Source organism: Oncorhynchus nerka, linkage group LG28 (genome assembly GCF_034236695.1).
Source record: "Oncorhynchus nerka isolate Pitt River linkage group LG28, Oner_Uvic_2.0, whole genome shotgun sequence".
Lineage (NCBI taxonomy): Eukaryota > Metazoa > Chordata > Actinopteri > Salmoniformes > Salmonidae > Oncorhynchus > Oncorhynchus nerka.
This window is the reverse complement of record NC_088423.1, coordinates 82,354,111-82,369,193: the sequence shown is the minus strand read 5'-3', so window position 1 is coordinate 82,369,193 and position 15,083 is coordinate 82,354,111. Positions and strand designations below refer to the sequence as shown.

At 41.9% G+C, this 15,083-nt stretch overlaps 1 protein-coding gene across 9 annotated transcripts in view; it reads left to right on the top strand.

Moving 5' to 3' along the window:
- The window catches only part of LOC115125476 (chromodomain-helicase-DNA-binding protein 9-like), a 197,731-nt gene that overhangs the window by 113,496 nt on the left and 69,152 nt on the right, over positions 1-15,083 (top strand). For all 9 annotated transcript variants that reach the window (XR_010461738.1, XR_010461737.1, XM_065013186.1 and 6 more), the window contains 8 exons: positions 3,676-3,886; positions 5,176-5,371; positions 6,222-6,395; positions 8,498-8,683; positions 8,918-9,028; positions 9,171-9,367; positions 10,963-11,162; positions 11,356-11,515. Coding sequence is in view for 7 of the 9 variants with exons in the window: in XM_065013186.1 (XP_064869258.1) it covers positions 3,676-3,886; positions 5,176-5,371; positions 6,222-6,395; positions 8,498-8,683; positions 8,918-9,028; positions 9,171-9,367; positions 10,963-11,162; positions 11,356-11,515 (1,435 nt within the window). In the remaining 2 variants the exon portion in view is untranslated. The remainder of the gene's footprint in view (positions 1-3,675; positions 3,887-5,175; positions 5,372-6,221; positions 6,396-8,497; positions 8,684-8,917; positions 9,029-9,170; positions 9,368-10,962; positions 11,163-11,355; positions 11,516-15,083) is intronic.

Below are 15,083 nucleotides of genomic sequence, written 5' to 3'. Positions count from 1 at the left end.
CAACAGCCGCTAATTAACCAGTTACCTCTACAATCTCGTTCTGACCGTCGTATAGTCCGTGAATCTGCACGGACCCGGGTCTCACCAATGAGTTCGTACCACACCAATCTTTAGTTGAATATTTATTTACTAAAAAGCTCAAATTATGATAAAAGATATACATATACAAAACACATTATAGGCTATTGATTAGAACTTAGTATAACGGGCCAACACACTATAGCGCCTGTTACCCAAAATGGGGATTTCAAAGAGAGAGAAAAAGAGAAAGTACACGAGAGAAATATACATTTGGGTGAATTTGTCAGCTATGCTTATTCTAACCCTAGCCTTGCCCCAAACTGCCGCTCTTATGGGTCAGAATATAATGATGTAATTACGTGGGGAAGTTATCTGTGGATCCTCCGCATGGACCTTTCAGGTTGCTCGATGATGCACTTCTCCTGCGCGCCTTTCTGGTCGTCCTTACGATGTCAGTGTCCTTTTGGCTTAGGAGTCTGTTCCCTCACCCTTGCTATGGAAGGGGTCTTCTGATGACAGACAGCTCTGTAGCTCAAAGCTCACAACATAGGAATGAAACCTTTTAGATACCACGATTCGCTGGGATTGGATGCTAAGGGGGTCCGGCTTGAATTCACCCGCTGAGACACAGCTACTCATCCGTAGCTTGGGTAGAAAAATATTTATTTGTCTTCAAACTTGTGTTGCGTTCTGGGTTCGTTGACTTTTTAGACCTTGGCTGCAGCTTGGGTCACGTAGTCTTCTCTGGAAATTCTTTACTCACAGGTTTTATACCCTTGGGTCAGAAGTGGGCGTAACCGCCTTTAGGGCAATTCTCTGGGCGTACCAAGTTAATTAAGAGGGCAAGGTCTAGATTTTACTCAAATCCAATTTTAGACAACTAACTTCACATTTCATCTTCCCCAAAACATTCTCCTTGATTTGGATATTTTCCATACAACGTACAATGTATAAACATCAAACTTATACCTGGAAAGCTCTTCACGTTACAATGTTTTCGTAATAACGTCATCTATTAACCTTTAATAACAAAACAAAAATGACATACATTTTCATATTCCATCTATCGTCATGACCACTGTTGTGGCTGATGGAAACCATTGTTCCAAAGTCCCTTTATTTCATGTTTAATGTTCTGAGGCTGGTTCTCCATAGTAACAGGACAAAGGAATTTGGGGCGTGAGGGGTCATAAATCCCCCACATCTTCAGACCCCTAGATCTTTCCTCCTCTGTTGGGGTTGAGAGATAAGCTATAGGGGTGTGGTCTCCTGTAACCTGACCTGATCAGGACAGTCATGACACTTGGTTACGTTGAGGAATAGGTTGTTTTTCTGGCACCACCGGCCAGGTTTCTGACCTTGTGTCGTCTGCAAACTTAATGATGGTGTTGGAGTCTTGCCTGGCCATGCAGTCGTGGGTGAACAGGGAGTACATGAGGGGACTGAGCACGCACCCCTGGGGGGTTCCAGTGTTGAGGATCAGTGTGGCAGATGTGTTGCTACCTACCCTCATCACCTGGGGGCGGCCCGTCAGGAAGTCCAGGATCCAGTAGAAGAGGGAGGTGTTTTGTCCCAGGGTCCTTAGCTTAGTGATGCGCTTTGAGGGTACTATGGTGTTGAACGCTGAGCAATAGTCAATGAATAGCATTCTCACATTGGTGTTCCTTTTGTCCAGGTGGGAAAGGGCATTGTGGAGATTGCATCATCTGTGGATCTGTTTGGGTGGTATGCAAATGTTAGTGGGTCTAGGGTTTCTGGGGTAATGGTGTTGATGTGAGCCATTACCAGCCTTTCAAAGCACTTCATGGCTACGGACATGAGTGCTACGGGTCTTTCTTAATTTAGGCAGGTTGCCTTCATGTTCTTGGGCACAGGGACTATGGTGGACTGCTTGAAACATGTTGGTATTACAGACTCAATCAGGGACATGTTGAAAATGTCAGTGAAGACACCTGCCAGTTGGTCAGCACATGCCCGGAGCACACGTCCTGGTAATCCACCTGGCCCCACAGCCTTGTGTATGTTGACCTTTTTAATGGTCTTACTCACGTCGGCTGCAGAGAGCGTGATCACGCAGTCGTCCGGAACAGCTGATGCTCTCATGCATGCCTCAGTGTTGCTTGCCTCGAAGCGAGGATAGAAGTGATTTAGCTCATCTGGTAGGCTCGTGTCACTGGGCAGCTCGCGGCTGTGCTTCCCTTTGTAGTCTGTAATAGTTTGCGAGCCCTACCACATAAGACGAGCGTCGAAGCTGGTGTCGTATGATTCAATATTAGCCCTGTATTGAGGCTTTGCCTGTTTGATGGTTCGTCGCACGGCATAGCAGGATTTCTTATAAGCTTCAGGGTTAGAATCCCGCTCCTTGAAAGCGGCAGCTCTACCCTTTAGCTCAGTGCGAATGTTGCCTGTAATCCATGGCTTCTGGTCGGGGTATGTATGTACAGTCACTGTGGGGACGACATCCTCGATGTACTTATTGATAAAGCCAGTGACTGATGTGGTGTACTCCTCAATGCCATCGGAAGAATCGTGGAACATGTTCCAGTCTGTGATTGCAAAACAGTCCTGTAGCTTAGCATCTGCTTCATCTGACCATTTCTTTATAGACCGAGTCACTGGTGCTTCCTGCTTTAACTTTTGCTTGTAAGCAGGAATCAGGAGGATAGAGTTGTGGTCGGATTTACCAAATGGAGGGCGAGGGAGAGCTTTGTACGCATCTCTGTGTGTGGAGTACAGGTGATCTAGAATTTTTTCCCCTCTGGTTGCACATTTAACATTTTGATATTAGGTAGAACTGATTTAAGTTTCCCTGCTTTAAAGTCTCTGGCCACTAGGAGGACTCACTCTGGGTGAGTGGTTTCCTGTTTGCTTATTTCCTTATACAGCTGACTGAGTGCGGTCTTAGTGCCAGCATCTGTCTGTGGTGGTAAATAAACAGCCACGAAAAGTATAGCTGAAAACTCTCTAGGCAAGTAGTGTGGTCTGCAATTTATCACAATATACTCTACTTCAGGCAAGCAAAATCTAGAGACTTCCTTAGATTGCGTCCTGCTTATTGAAGAAAAAATCTTTGTCTAATCCGAGGTGAGTGATCGCTGTCCTGATATCCAGAAGCTCTTTTTGCCGTAGGTTACGGTTGCAGAAACATGTACAAAATAAGTTGCAAATAATGCAAAAAAACACATAATAGCACAATTGGTTGGGCACCCGTAAAACTGATGCCATTTCTTCCGGCACCATTTTATATCAATGCTGGTTTGTGAGAACCGAGGCAGTGAGCTGTGTGTGTGAACTGTCTCATTGGTCATTCAGTTGCTTGGTCATTATCCTTCTAACCAGTGACCAGAGAGAGAGTTCCTTGTACCGTCACCTCACTCAGGTCCACACTCTTTTTTCCAGTACCATATTGTCCAAAATCTATTCCATGACAGAGTTGCTATTCCTGTCTGTCATAAAGTAGGTACTGTATATGAACTGCATACAGATTAGGTGAAAATGGTAGCATGGTACCAGATTAAGTGTCATCCAGTCTTTTCCCAATAGAAGCCAAACTCTAGTGGCAACAGCATTAGACGGGGGCCCGCCCTTCTTGTACAATTGTAGCAGAAACACTGATACCATCACTGACTTTATTTGCCTGTCCGTTTCTCCCAGGTGCTGAGGAGAAGATCTTGGAGGACTTCCGAGAGGTGTACAGCCCTGTTGCCTTTGATTTCCACCTGCAGGCCATGGTGCAGTCGGCTGGTAAACTGGTCCTCATAGACAAGCTGCTGCCCAAGATGAAGGCCGGGGGACACAAGGTCCTCATCTTCTCCCAGATGGTCCGCTGTCTGGATATCCTGGAGGACTACCTCATCCAGAGAAGGTACTGCTGCCTGCCTCTCTTCTCGCCTTGTATTACTATGCTCCCAAGTACTCCACTCCAATAGAAGCCTGGAAATCAAGGTTCTCTCTCCTCAGATATTTCATATCTTTCAGCTAGGCTGATGCGGAAAAAGACAGGAATCATGCTTGAGAGGGTAATAGACTTTGTAATTTCCATTTTTCAGCTCCATTTTCAAAGTGAGGTATTTATGGTTTATTATCTGGTGTTAGCTAGCTAGCAGTTTGCAGTGCAGCAAAAGCTGAATCACTCCGGTACTTCCCCTTATTAAATTGAATGTAGTTGAAGAGAAATGTTGAATATCTAAGCATTAGCCTCTCTCTTCAGTGACTGTCTGAGAAAGAGCCTTTTAAAGCCCCCAGTGCTCATCACTCCATAATGCTACCCAGAGCAGGGAGATGATAAAGACTGTGTAACAGAAGCAGAAGAATTTACCAAGACCCTTTCATTCAAGGTCTTAATCTCCTGGCTTAATGAGCTTCCTGTTTGCACGCTAAATGAAAAGGATATTATCCCAGCAGCCCGTCTAAGCTGAGGAAAGCAGGCGACTGGCCTGGTCTGTGTGGTCTCTCTATCTCTTTTTCCCTCCCTCTGGATATTTCTGTCCTCTCTCTTCTTCTCCCTCTCGCTATCCTCTCTTGTCTCTCACTAGCCTGTGCCTGGCCCCGTGTTCTTTTCCCCTCCATGCTTCTTTCTGGCACTCAAATTTCGAACCAAACCAGTGTAAACACACAAGGCGAGGCGCTCCGCTCAGTGGCTAGGCAAGGCTTAGCCGGGGTTCAGCGGCAGGTCACAGACTCCCACAGCAGACAGAGGGAGAGAGGAGTCTGGGCGGGTGGAGGGAAGTGGGTCACTGTAGAGGTGAGGTGTGTAAGGTGAAGAAGATGAGGGGTAGGATGTGGGGGAAGGCAGAGGCGAGGCCAGGGCTCCTGGGAAAGAGGCTGCCCGAGAGAGGGGGAGGAAGGATGAAAGGGGGAAGAGAGAGCAAAATAGAGATAGGGGAAAAGAGAGACAGGAATGGAGGAAAGAAGGAGACAACTAGTGAATGTTGTTTGAAAGTGGATGACAAAAACAAATTCCTGGAAATATTGTGTGGCAATTGTAGGCCCCTTAATGCGTGATGGTTGGTGTTGTAACAGCTACTGTAAAACTCAGTGTCGTACTGTATGTAAATGTTGACATTCATGATACTTGGATGTGACGCAAGAACATTTGTAATTATGTGTACTAGAAGATCCTACTCCAACCCTGCATGGTCCTGTGTTCCTCAGGTACCTGTATGAGCGTATCGATGGCAGAGTGAGAGGTAACCTGCGTCAGGCAGCTATAGACCGTTTCAGCAAACCAGACTCGGACCGCTTTGTGTTCCTGTTGTGTACCCGGGCTGGAGGTCTGGGCATCAACTTGACTGCTGCTGACACCTGTATTATCTTTGACTCAGACTGGAACCCACAGAACGACCTGCAGGTAAAGACACACACAGACATTTAAAGTGACTTCAGCCTCCACTGTAATACAATTAGCAACGAAGGTGTGGTCACTTTCTATTTCAATTCAGTCAATTCAGGAAGTCCTTGAATTGAGAAGTGTCTTTTATATCCTATTATAATAGTTTAACTTTTTAATTGACACAGCTTGGATAGTCAAATCAAATTTATTTATATAGCCCTTCGTACATCAGCTGATATCTCAAAGTGCTGTACAGAAACCCAGCCTAAAACCCCAAACAGCAAGCAATGCAGGTGTAGAAGCACGGTGGCTAGGAAAAACTCCATAGAAAGGCCAAAACCTAGGAAGAAACCTAGAGAGGAACCAGGCTCTGAGGGGTGGCCAGTCCTCTTCTGGCTGTGCCGGGTGGAGATTATAACAGAACATGGCCAAGATGTTCAAATGTTCATAAATGACCAGCATGGTCCAATAATAATAAGGCAGAACAGTTGAAACTGGAGCAGCAGCACGGCCAGGTGGACTGGGGACAGCAAGGAGTCATCATGTCAGGTAGTCCTGAGGCATGGTCCTAGGGCTCAGGTCCTCAGAGAGAGAGAAAGAAAGAGAGAATTAGAGAGAGCACACTTAAATTCACACAGGACACCGAATAGGACTGACCCTAGCCCCCCGACACATAAACTACTGCAGCATAAATACTGGAGGCTGAGATAGTAAAATGACTAAGTCGCTTTGGATAAAAGCGTCTGCTAAATGGCATATATTATATTATTATAGCAGAGCAATGATCTTGATCCTGAAGTTATTTTTATTGGACAAATATAAAATGTGTTGGGCTGGTCATAACCAAGTTATTTTCTATTATTCTCAGGCCCAGGCTCGCTGCCATAGGATTGGTCAGAACAAGGCGGTGAAGGTGTACCGTCTGATCACCAGGAACTCTTACGAGCGGGAGATGTTTGACCGGGCCAGCCTCAAACTGGGCCTGGACAAGGCTGTGCTGCAGAGCATGAGTGGCAGGGAGAACAGCTTGCCAGGTGGAGGGGTGAGTCTGCTGTGTCCGTCACACACACACACACTCTGCAGCACCTGTATCAGTCCGGTGGATGCGCTATGCATTTGGAAAGTATTCAGACCCCTTGACTTTTTCCACAATTTGTTACGTTACAGCCTTATTCTAAAATGTATTAAATATTTGTTTTCTTCTCAGCAATCTACACACAATAACCCATAATGGCAAAGCAAACACAGGTTTTTAGAGCTTTTTGCTAATTTTGTACAAATAAAAAACTGAAATACCTTATTTACTTAAGTATTCAGACCATTTGCTATGAGTCTCGAAATTGAGCTCAGGTGCATCCTGTTTCCATTGATCATCTTTGAGATGTCTCTATATGGGAGTCCACCTGTGGTAAATTCAATTGATTGGACATGATTTGGGAAAAACACACCTCTATATAAGGTCCACAGTTGACAGTGCATGTCAGAGCAAAAACTAAGCCAAGATGTCGAAGGAATTGTACGGAGTGCTCCGAGACAGGATTGTGTCGAGGCACAGATCTGGGGAAGGGTACCAAAAAATGTCTGCTGCATTGAAGGACCGCAAGAACACAGTGGCCTCCATCATTCTTAAATGGAAGACGTTTGGAACCACTAAGACTCTTCCTAGAACTGGCTGCCCGGCCAAACTGAGCAATCGGGGAAGAAGGGTCTTGGGCAGGGAGGTGACCAAGAACCCGATGGTCACTCTGACAGAGCTCTAGAGTTCCTCAGTGGAGATGGGAGAACCTTCCCATCTCTGCAGCACTCCACCAATCTGGCCTTCATGGTAGAGTGGCCTGACGGAAGCTATTCTTCAGTAAAAGCCACATGACAGCCCGCTTGGAGTTTGCCTAAAGGCACCTGAAGACTCTCAGACCATGAGAAACAAGATTCTCTGGTCTGATGAAACCAAGATTGAACTCTTTGGTCTGAATGCCAAGCGTCACATCTGGAGGAAACCTGGCACCATCCCTACGTAGAAGCATGGTGGTGACAGCATCATGCTATGGGGACGTTTTTCAGTGGCAGGGACTGGGATACTAGTCAGGATCATGGCAAAGATGAATGGAGCAAAGTACAGAGATCCTCAATTAAAACCTGCATCCAGAGCGCTCAGGACCTCAGACTGGGGCAAAGGTTCACCTCCCAACAGGACAACAACCCTAAGCACACAGCCAAAACAACACAGGAGTGGCTTCGGGACAAGTCTCTGAATGTCCTTGAGTGGCCCAGCCAGAGCTGGACTTGAACCTGAACAAATATCTCTGGAGAGACCTGAAAATAGCTGTGCAGCAACGCTCCCCATCCAACCTGACAGCGCTTGAGAGGAGTTGCAGAAACTTCCCAAATACAACCTTGTAGCATCATACCCAAGAAGACTTGGCTGTAATTGCTGCCACTGTGCTTCAACAAAGTACTGAGTAAAGGGTCTGAATACTTGTGATATTTCAATATATATATATATATATATATATATATATATATATTTTATATATTTGCAAAAAAAAAAACATTATTTGCGTTGTTTTTGCATCATTATGGGGTATTGTGTGTAGATTGATGATATTATCCATTTTAGAATAAGGCTGTAATGTAACAAAATGTGTAAAAAGTCTAGGGGTCGGAATATATTCCGAAGGCACAAAATTTTAAGTCCATTCTACAAAATGAGAGTGTAGAAAGTGGACTAGTCAATATAATAAACACAGCTTTGAGATATCCTCATCAGTGTGTAGGAGGAGCGTAGCTGTTTCTCTCTCTGGATTAGCTGGACTGAAAGTGTTGAGCAGACATTATCACCACCAGCTGCATACTAACACACCATGGGTCAGCTAGGGGTTGCTGCTACTCTTTAAGATTTAAAAAGGTCTGTCAAGTGATCCAGTTCAGCTTCATTTCAACTAACTGTCTCTCTCCTCTGCGTTTCTCACACTAGAGTGTCTGTCTGTTTTTGTGTGGTGTTAATGCGTAGGGATGTGTTATCGCTCATGTTTGCGTGTACAATGATGTAATGTGTAAATAGTCCAGTCTGTGATCTACTGTAGTCCATCATCAGTTCCCCTAACACCCTCTCTGTTTCTCCTTCTCCCCCTCCCTTCTCTCCAGCCGACCCAGCAGCAGCTGTCTAAGAAGGAGATTGAGGACCTGCTGAGGAAAGGGGCGTATGGAGCTCTGATGGACGATGAGGATGAGGGGGCCAAGTTCTGTGAGGAGGACATCGACCAGATCCTTCAACGCAGGACCAAGACCATCACCATCGAGTCTGAGGGACGGGGATCTACCTTTGCCAAGGTACCAGTGACTGAAAGAGCACCACACAGTGGTCATTGTTTGAATGTTGCTATCCTTTTCCTTTCTGCATGACTAGCAGTAGTAACCAGTGTCTCCTGTCTACTCTCATGTCACTCTTCATCACAGACTCTCAGCTCTTTTAGGAGACTCAGACTTCTCATTGAAGGAGACTCAGGAAGGAACAGTGAATCAGATTAACAAGGTTCAATGTGATATAATGTCTTCTTCTCTCAGGCCAGTTTTGTGGCATCCGGAAACCGCACAGACATTTCTCTGGACGACCCCAACTTCTGGGACAAGTGGGCCAAGAAGGCTGAGATTGACATGGACACTGCCAATGGCAGAGTAAGTAATGCTTTAGTTTAAACACTGAACCTGCTCTTTCTGGCCGCGATGAGATATGTTATATAGGAGATAAGATCAATGCCATGTGTGAATTTGCTACAATAGTATCTGAGTATCTGTGTGTGTTCCTATTCCACAACAGAACAGCCTGGTAATTGACACTCCGAGGGTGAGGAAGCAGACCCGACCCTTCAGTGCCACTAAGGACGAGCTGGCAGAGCTGTCAGAGGGGGAGAGTGACAACGAGGACAAGCCCAAGCTCCGCCGGCCCCACGACCGCCTCAACAGCTACGGCAGGACAGAGTGCTTCAGAGTGGAGAAGAACCTACTAGTATACGGGTTAGTGACAGTGACTGGACCACTTGTGTTCTCCTGTGCTCTCCTGTGTTGTCCATCTATATTGTAAAGTGTTGTGTCTGTACTGAAGCTCTCCTGTGTTGTCCAGCTGTGTTGTGTGTGTACTAGAGGTCGACCGATTATGATTTTTCAATACCGATACCGATTATCGGAGGACCAAAAAAGCCGATACCGATTAATCGGCCAATTAAAATAAAATAAAGTATTTGTAATAATGACAATTACAACAATACTGAATTAACACTTATTTTAACTTAATATAATACATCAATAAAATCAATTTAGCCTCAAGTAGATAATGAAACATGTTCAATTTGGTTTAAATAATGCAAAAACAAAGTGTTGGAGAAGAACGTAAAAGTGCAATATGTGCTATGTAAGAAAGCTAACGTTTCAGTTCCTTGCTCAGAACATGAGAACATATGAAAGCTGGTGGTTCCTTTTAACATGAGTCTTCAATATTCCCAGGTAAGAAGTTTTAGGTTGTAGTTATTATAGGACTATTTCCCTCTATACCATTTGTATTTCATTAACCTTTGACTATTGGATGTTCTTATAGGCACTTTAGTATTGCCAGTGTAACAGTATAGCTTCCGTCCCTCTCCTCGCTCCTCCCTGGGCTCGAACCAGCAACACAATGACAACAGCCACCACATCGAAGCAGCGTTACCCATGCAGAGCAAGGGAAACAACCACCCAAGGCTCAGAGCGAGTGAAGTTTGAATCGCTATTAGCGCGTGCTAACTAGCCAGCCATTTCACTTCGGTTACACCAGCCTCATCTCGGGAGTTGATAGGTTTGAAGTCATAAACAGCGCAATGCTTGATGCACAACGAAGAGCTGCTGGCAAAACGCACGAAATGCTGTTTGAATGAATGTTTACGTGCCTGCTTCTGCCTACCACCGCTCAGTCAGATACTTAGATACTTGTATGCTCAGTCAGATTATATGCAACACAGGACACACTAGATAATATCTAGTAATATCATCAACCATGTGTAGTTAACTATGATTATGATTGATTGTTTTTTTATAAGATAAGTTTAATGCTAGCTAGCAACTTACCTTGGCTTACTGCATTTGCGTAACAGGCAGTCTCCTTGTGGAGTGTAACGAGAGAGAGGCAGGTCGTTATTGCGTTGGACTAGTTAACTGTATGGTTGTAAGACCGGATCCCCGAGCTGACAAGGTGAAAATCTGTCTTTCTGCCCCTGAACGAGGCAGTTAACCCACCGTTCCTAGGCCGTCATTGAAAATAAAAATGTGTTCTTAACTGACTTGCCTAGTTAAATAAAGATTAAATAAAGGTGTAAAAATAATAATAAATACATTTTAAAAAATCGGCAAATCGGCGCCCAAAAATACAGATTTCCGATTGTTATGAAAACTTGAAATAGGCCCTAATTAATCGGCCATTCCGATTAATCGGTCGACATCTAGTCTGTACTGAGGCTCTCCTGTGTTGTCCATCTATATTGTATGGTGTTGTGTCTGTACTGAGGCTCTCCTGTGTTGTCCATCTATATTGTACAGCATTTGTCTCCAGCATTGCCCTTCTCCTCTCCTGTGTCGTCCAGGTGGGGTCGTTGGAAGGATATCCTGCTCCATGGTCGTTTTAAGAAGCAGCTGACAGAGCGTGATGTAGAGTCTATCTGTAGAGCCCTTCTGGCCTACTGTCTGGTTCACTACCGCGGTGATGACAAGATCAAGAGCTTCATGTGGGACCTGATCGCCCCCTCCGAGGACGGACAGACCAAGGAACTACAGAACCACCTGGGTACGTTACAACCTCAGAATGACCAAACCTCAGGGGTCCAAACACAGATTAGAATCTGGTTCCTCTCAAGGAATTCGTCCTTTAAAGGGCATTTCCCCTTACCACTGTGCTATTGGTTTACTGTTAATGTTTTTAATGTGTGTTTATAAACCGGTGTCCATAACCACAAATTGTATCTGCGTTCCTCCCTCAGGTCTGTCGACCCCGGTCCCCAGAGGCAGGAAGGGGAAGAAGATGAAGACTCAATCCAGCACATTTGACATCCAGAAGGCTGAGTGGATCAGGAAGCACAACCCAGAACACATGCTGCAGGACGAGGGATACAAGAAGCACCTCAAACACCACTGCAACAAGTAAGAAGCTACTCTTGGTACAATAGGCCTATAGTATTAAATATATTCAGTACACTTTTAGATTTTTTTTTAATGGTATTGTTGTCTTATAGTTACATTGGAACAAACAACTTGTCTTTGTAAATGGAGACACCTGAAACCCCACCTCTTTCAGGAATACCTAGGATAGGATAAAGTAATCCTTCTCACCCCCCTTAAAAGATTTAGATGCACTATTGTAAAGTGGCTGTTCCACTGGATGTCATAAGGTGAACGCACCAATTTGTAAGTCGGTCTGGATAAGAGCGTCTGCTAAATGACTTAAATGTAAATGTGTCTTAGCTTGGTTTTTATTGATGTTGGAAATAAACGTAGGTTCTTGTCTCTGTCGTATATAGAGTTGAGGTCAAATTTATGAAATGTCTCATATTTTGTATTTCCCTCAGTTTGCTTCAGTGTATTGACGCTAGCCTGTGTGAAAACATAATTGTATGTTTTTGTCAGTAGCAGAGTTTTGACTCCTGCACATCATCACCACTGTCTGGAATTAAGACAAATTGAAGCAGCCATCTTCTCCATCTAATGACCGTGAATCAGATTATAGATTACACTGCTGAATGATAATCATCTGAATGGGATTTTACCACGAACTAATAGCTGTCACTGATCTTTTATTGACAGATAGAAAAAACTGATTACACTACAGCCAGGGATGTATTATATTTTATATAAAGCTACATAGATGATGGGGAGAAGAAAACAACTCTTACATCCAATGAAATGGTTTGAAATATGAACCTATAAGTTAGCAGATAATGGTTGTTGAGATATAAAACTTAGCCAACTAGATGATGGTTGTTGAGATATAAAACTGATCCAACTAGATGATGGTTGTTGAGATATAAAACTTATCCAACTAGATGATGGTTGTTGAGATATAAAACTTATCCAACTAGATGATGGTTGTTGAGATATAAAACTTATCCAACTAGATGATGGTTGTTGAGATATAAAACTTATCCAACTAGATGATGGTTGTTGAGATATAAAACTTATCCAACTAGATAATGGTTGTTGAGATATAAAACTTATCCAACTAGATGATGGTTGTTGAGATATAAAACTTATCCAACTAGATGATGGTTGTTGAGATATAAAACTTATCCAACTAGATGATGGTTGTTGAGATATAAAACTTATCCAACTAGATAATGGTTGTTGAGATATAAAACTTATCCAACTAGATGATGGTTGTTGAGATATAAAACTTATCCAACTAGATGATGGTTGTTGAGATATAAAACTTATCCAACTAGATGATGGTTGTTGAGATATAAAACTTATCCAACTAGATGATGGTTGTTGAGATATAAAACTTATCCAACTAGATGATGGTTGTTGAGATATAAAACTTATCCAACTAGATAATGGTTGTTGAGATATAAAACTTATCCAACTAGATGATGGTTGTTGAGATATAAAACTTATCCAACTAGATGATGGTTTGTTGAGATATAAAACTTATCCAACTAGATGATGGTTGTTGAGATATAAAACTTATCCAACTAGATAATGGTTGTTGAGATATAAAACTTATCCAACTAGATGATGGTTGTTGAGATATAAAACTTATCCAACTAGATACTTATCCAACTAGATAATGGTTGTTGAGATATAAAACTTATCCAACTAGATGATGGTTGTTGAGATATAAAACTTATCCAACTAGATAATGGTTGTTGAGATATAAAACTTATCCAACTAGATGATGGTTGTTGAGATATAAAACTTATCCAACTAGATGATGGTTTGTTGAGATATAAAACTTATCCAACTAGATGATGGTTGTTGAGATATAAAACTTATCCAACTAGATAATGGTTGTTGAGATATAAAACTTATCCAACTAGATGATGGTTGTTGAGATATAAAACTTATCCAACTAGATGATGGTTGTTGAGATATAAAACTTATCCAACTAGATAATGGTTGTTGAGATATAAAACTTATCCAACTAGATGATGGTTGTTGAGATATAAAACTTATCCAACTAGATGATGGTTGTTGAGATATAAAACTTATCCAACTAGATAATGGTTGTTGAGATATAAAACTTATCCAACTAGATGATGGTTGTTGAGATATAAAACTTATCCAACTAGATGATGGTTGTTGAGATATAAAACTTATCCAACTAGATAATGGTTGTTGAGATATAAAACTTATCCAACTAGATGATGGTTGTTGAGATATAAAACTTATCCAACTAGATGATGGTTGTTGAGATATAAAACTTATCCAACTAGATGATGGTTGTTGAGATATAAAACTTATCCAACTAGATGATGGTTGTTGAGATATAAAACTTATCCAACTAGATAATGGTTGTTGAGATATAAAACTTATCCAACTAGATGATGGTTGTTGAGATATAAAACTTATCCAACTAGATAATGGTTGTTGAGATATAAAACTTATCCAACTAGATGATGGTTGTTGAGATATAAAACTTATCCAACTAGATGATGGTTGTTGAGATATAAAACTTATCCAACTAGATAATGGTTGTTGAGATATAAAACTTATCCAACTAGATGATGGTTGTTGAGATATAAAACTTATCCAACTAGATGATGGTTGTTGAGATATAAAACTTATCCAACTAGATGATGGTTGTTGAGATATAAAACTTATCCAACTAGATGATGGTTGTTGAGATATAAAACTTATCCAACTAGATGATGGTTGTTGAGATATAAAACTTATCCAACTAGATAATGGTTGTTGAGATATAAAACTTATCCAACTAGATGATGGTTGTTGAGATATAAAACTTATCCAACTAGATAATGGTTGTTGAGATATAAAACTTATCCAACTAGATGATGGTTGTTGAGATATAAAACTTATCCAACTAGATAATGGTTGTTGAGATATAAAACTTATCCAACTAGATGATGGTTGTTGAGATATAAAACTTATCCAACTAGATGATGGTTGTTGAGATATAAAACTGATCCAACTAGATGATGGTTGTTGAGATATAAAACTTAGCCAACTAGATGATGGTTGTTGAGATATAAAATTTAGCCAACTAGATGATGGTTGTTGAGATATAAAATTTAGCCAACTAGATGATGGTTGTTGAGATATAAAACTTATCCAACTAGATGATGGTTGTTGAGATATAAAACTTAGCCATATAGATGATGGTTGTTGAGATATAAAACTTATCCAACTAGATGATGGTTGTTGAGATATAAAATTTAGCCATATAGATGATGGTTGATGAGATAATAAACTTATCCAACTAGATAATGGTTGTTGAGATATAAAACTTATCCAACTAGATGATGGTTGTTGAGATATAAAATTTAGCCATATAGATGATGGTTGATGAGATAATAAACTTATCCAACTAGATGATGGTTGTTGAGATATAACATTTAGCCAACTAGATGATGGTTGTTGAGATATAAAACTTATCCAACTAGATGATGGTTGTTGAGATATAAAATTTAGCCAAATAGATGATGGTTGTTGAGATAATAAACTTAGCCAACTAGATGATGGTTGTTGAGATATAAAA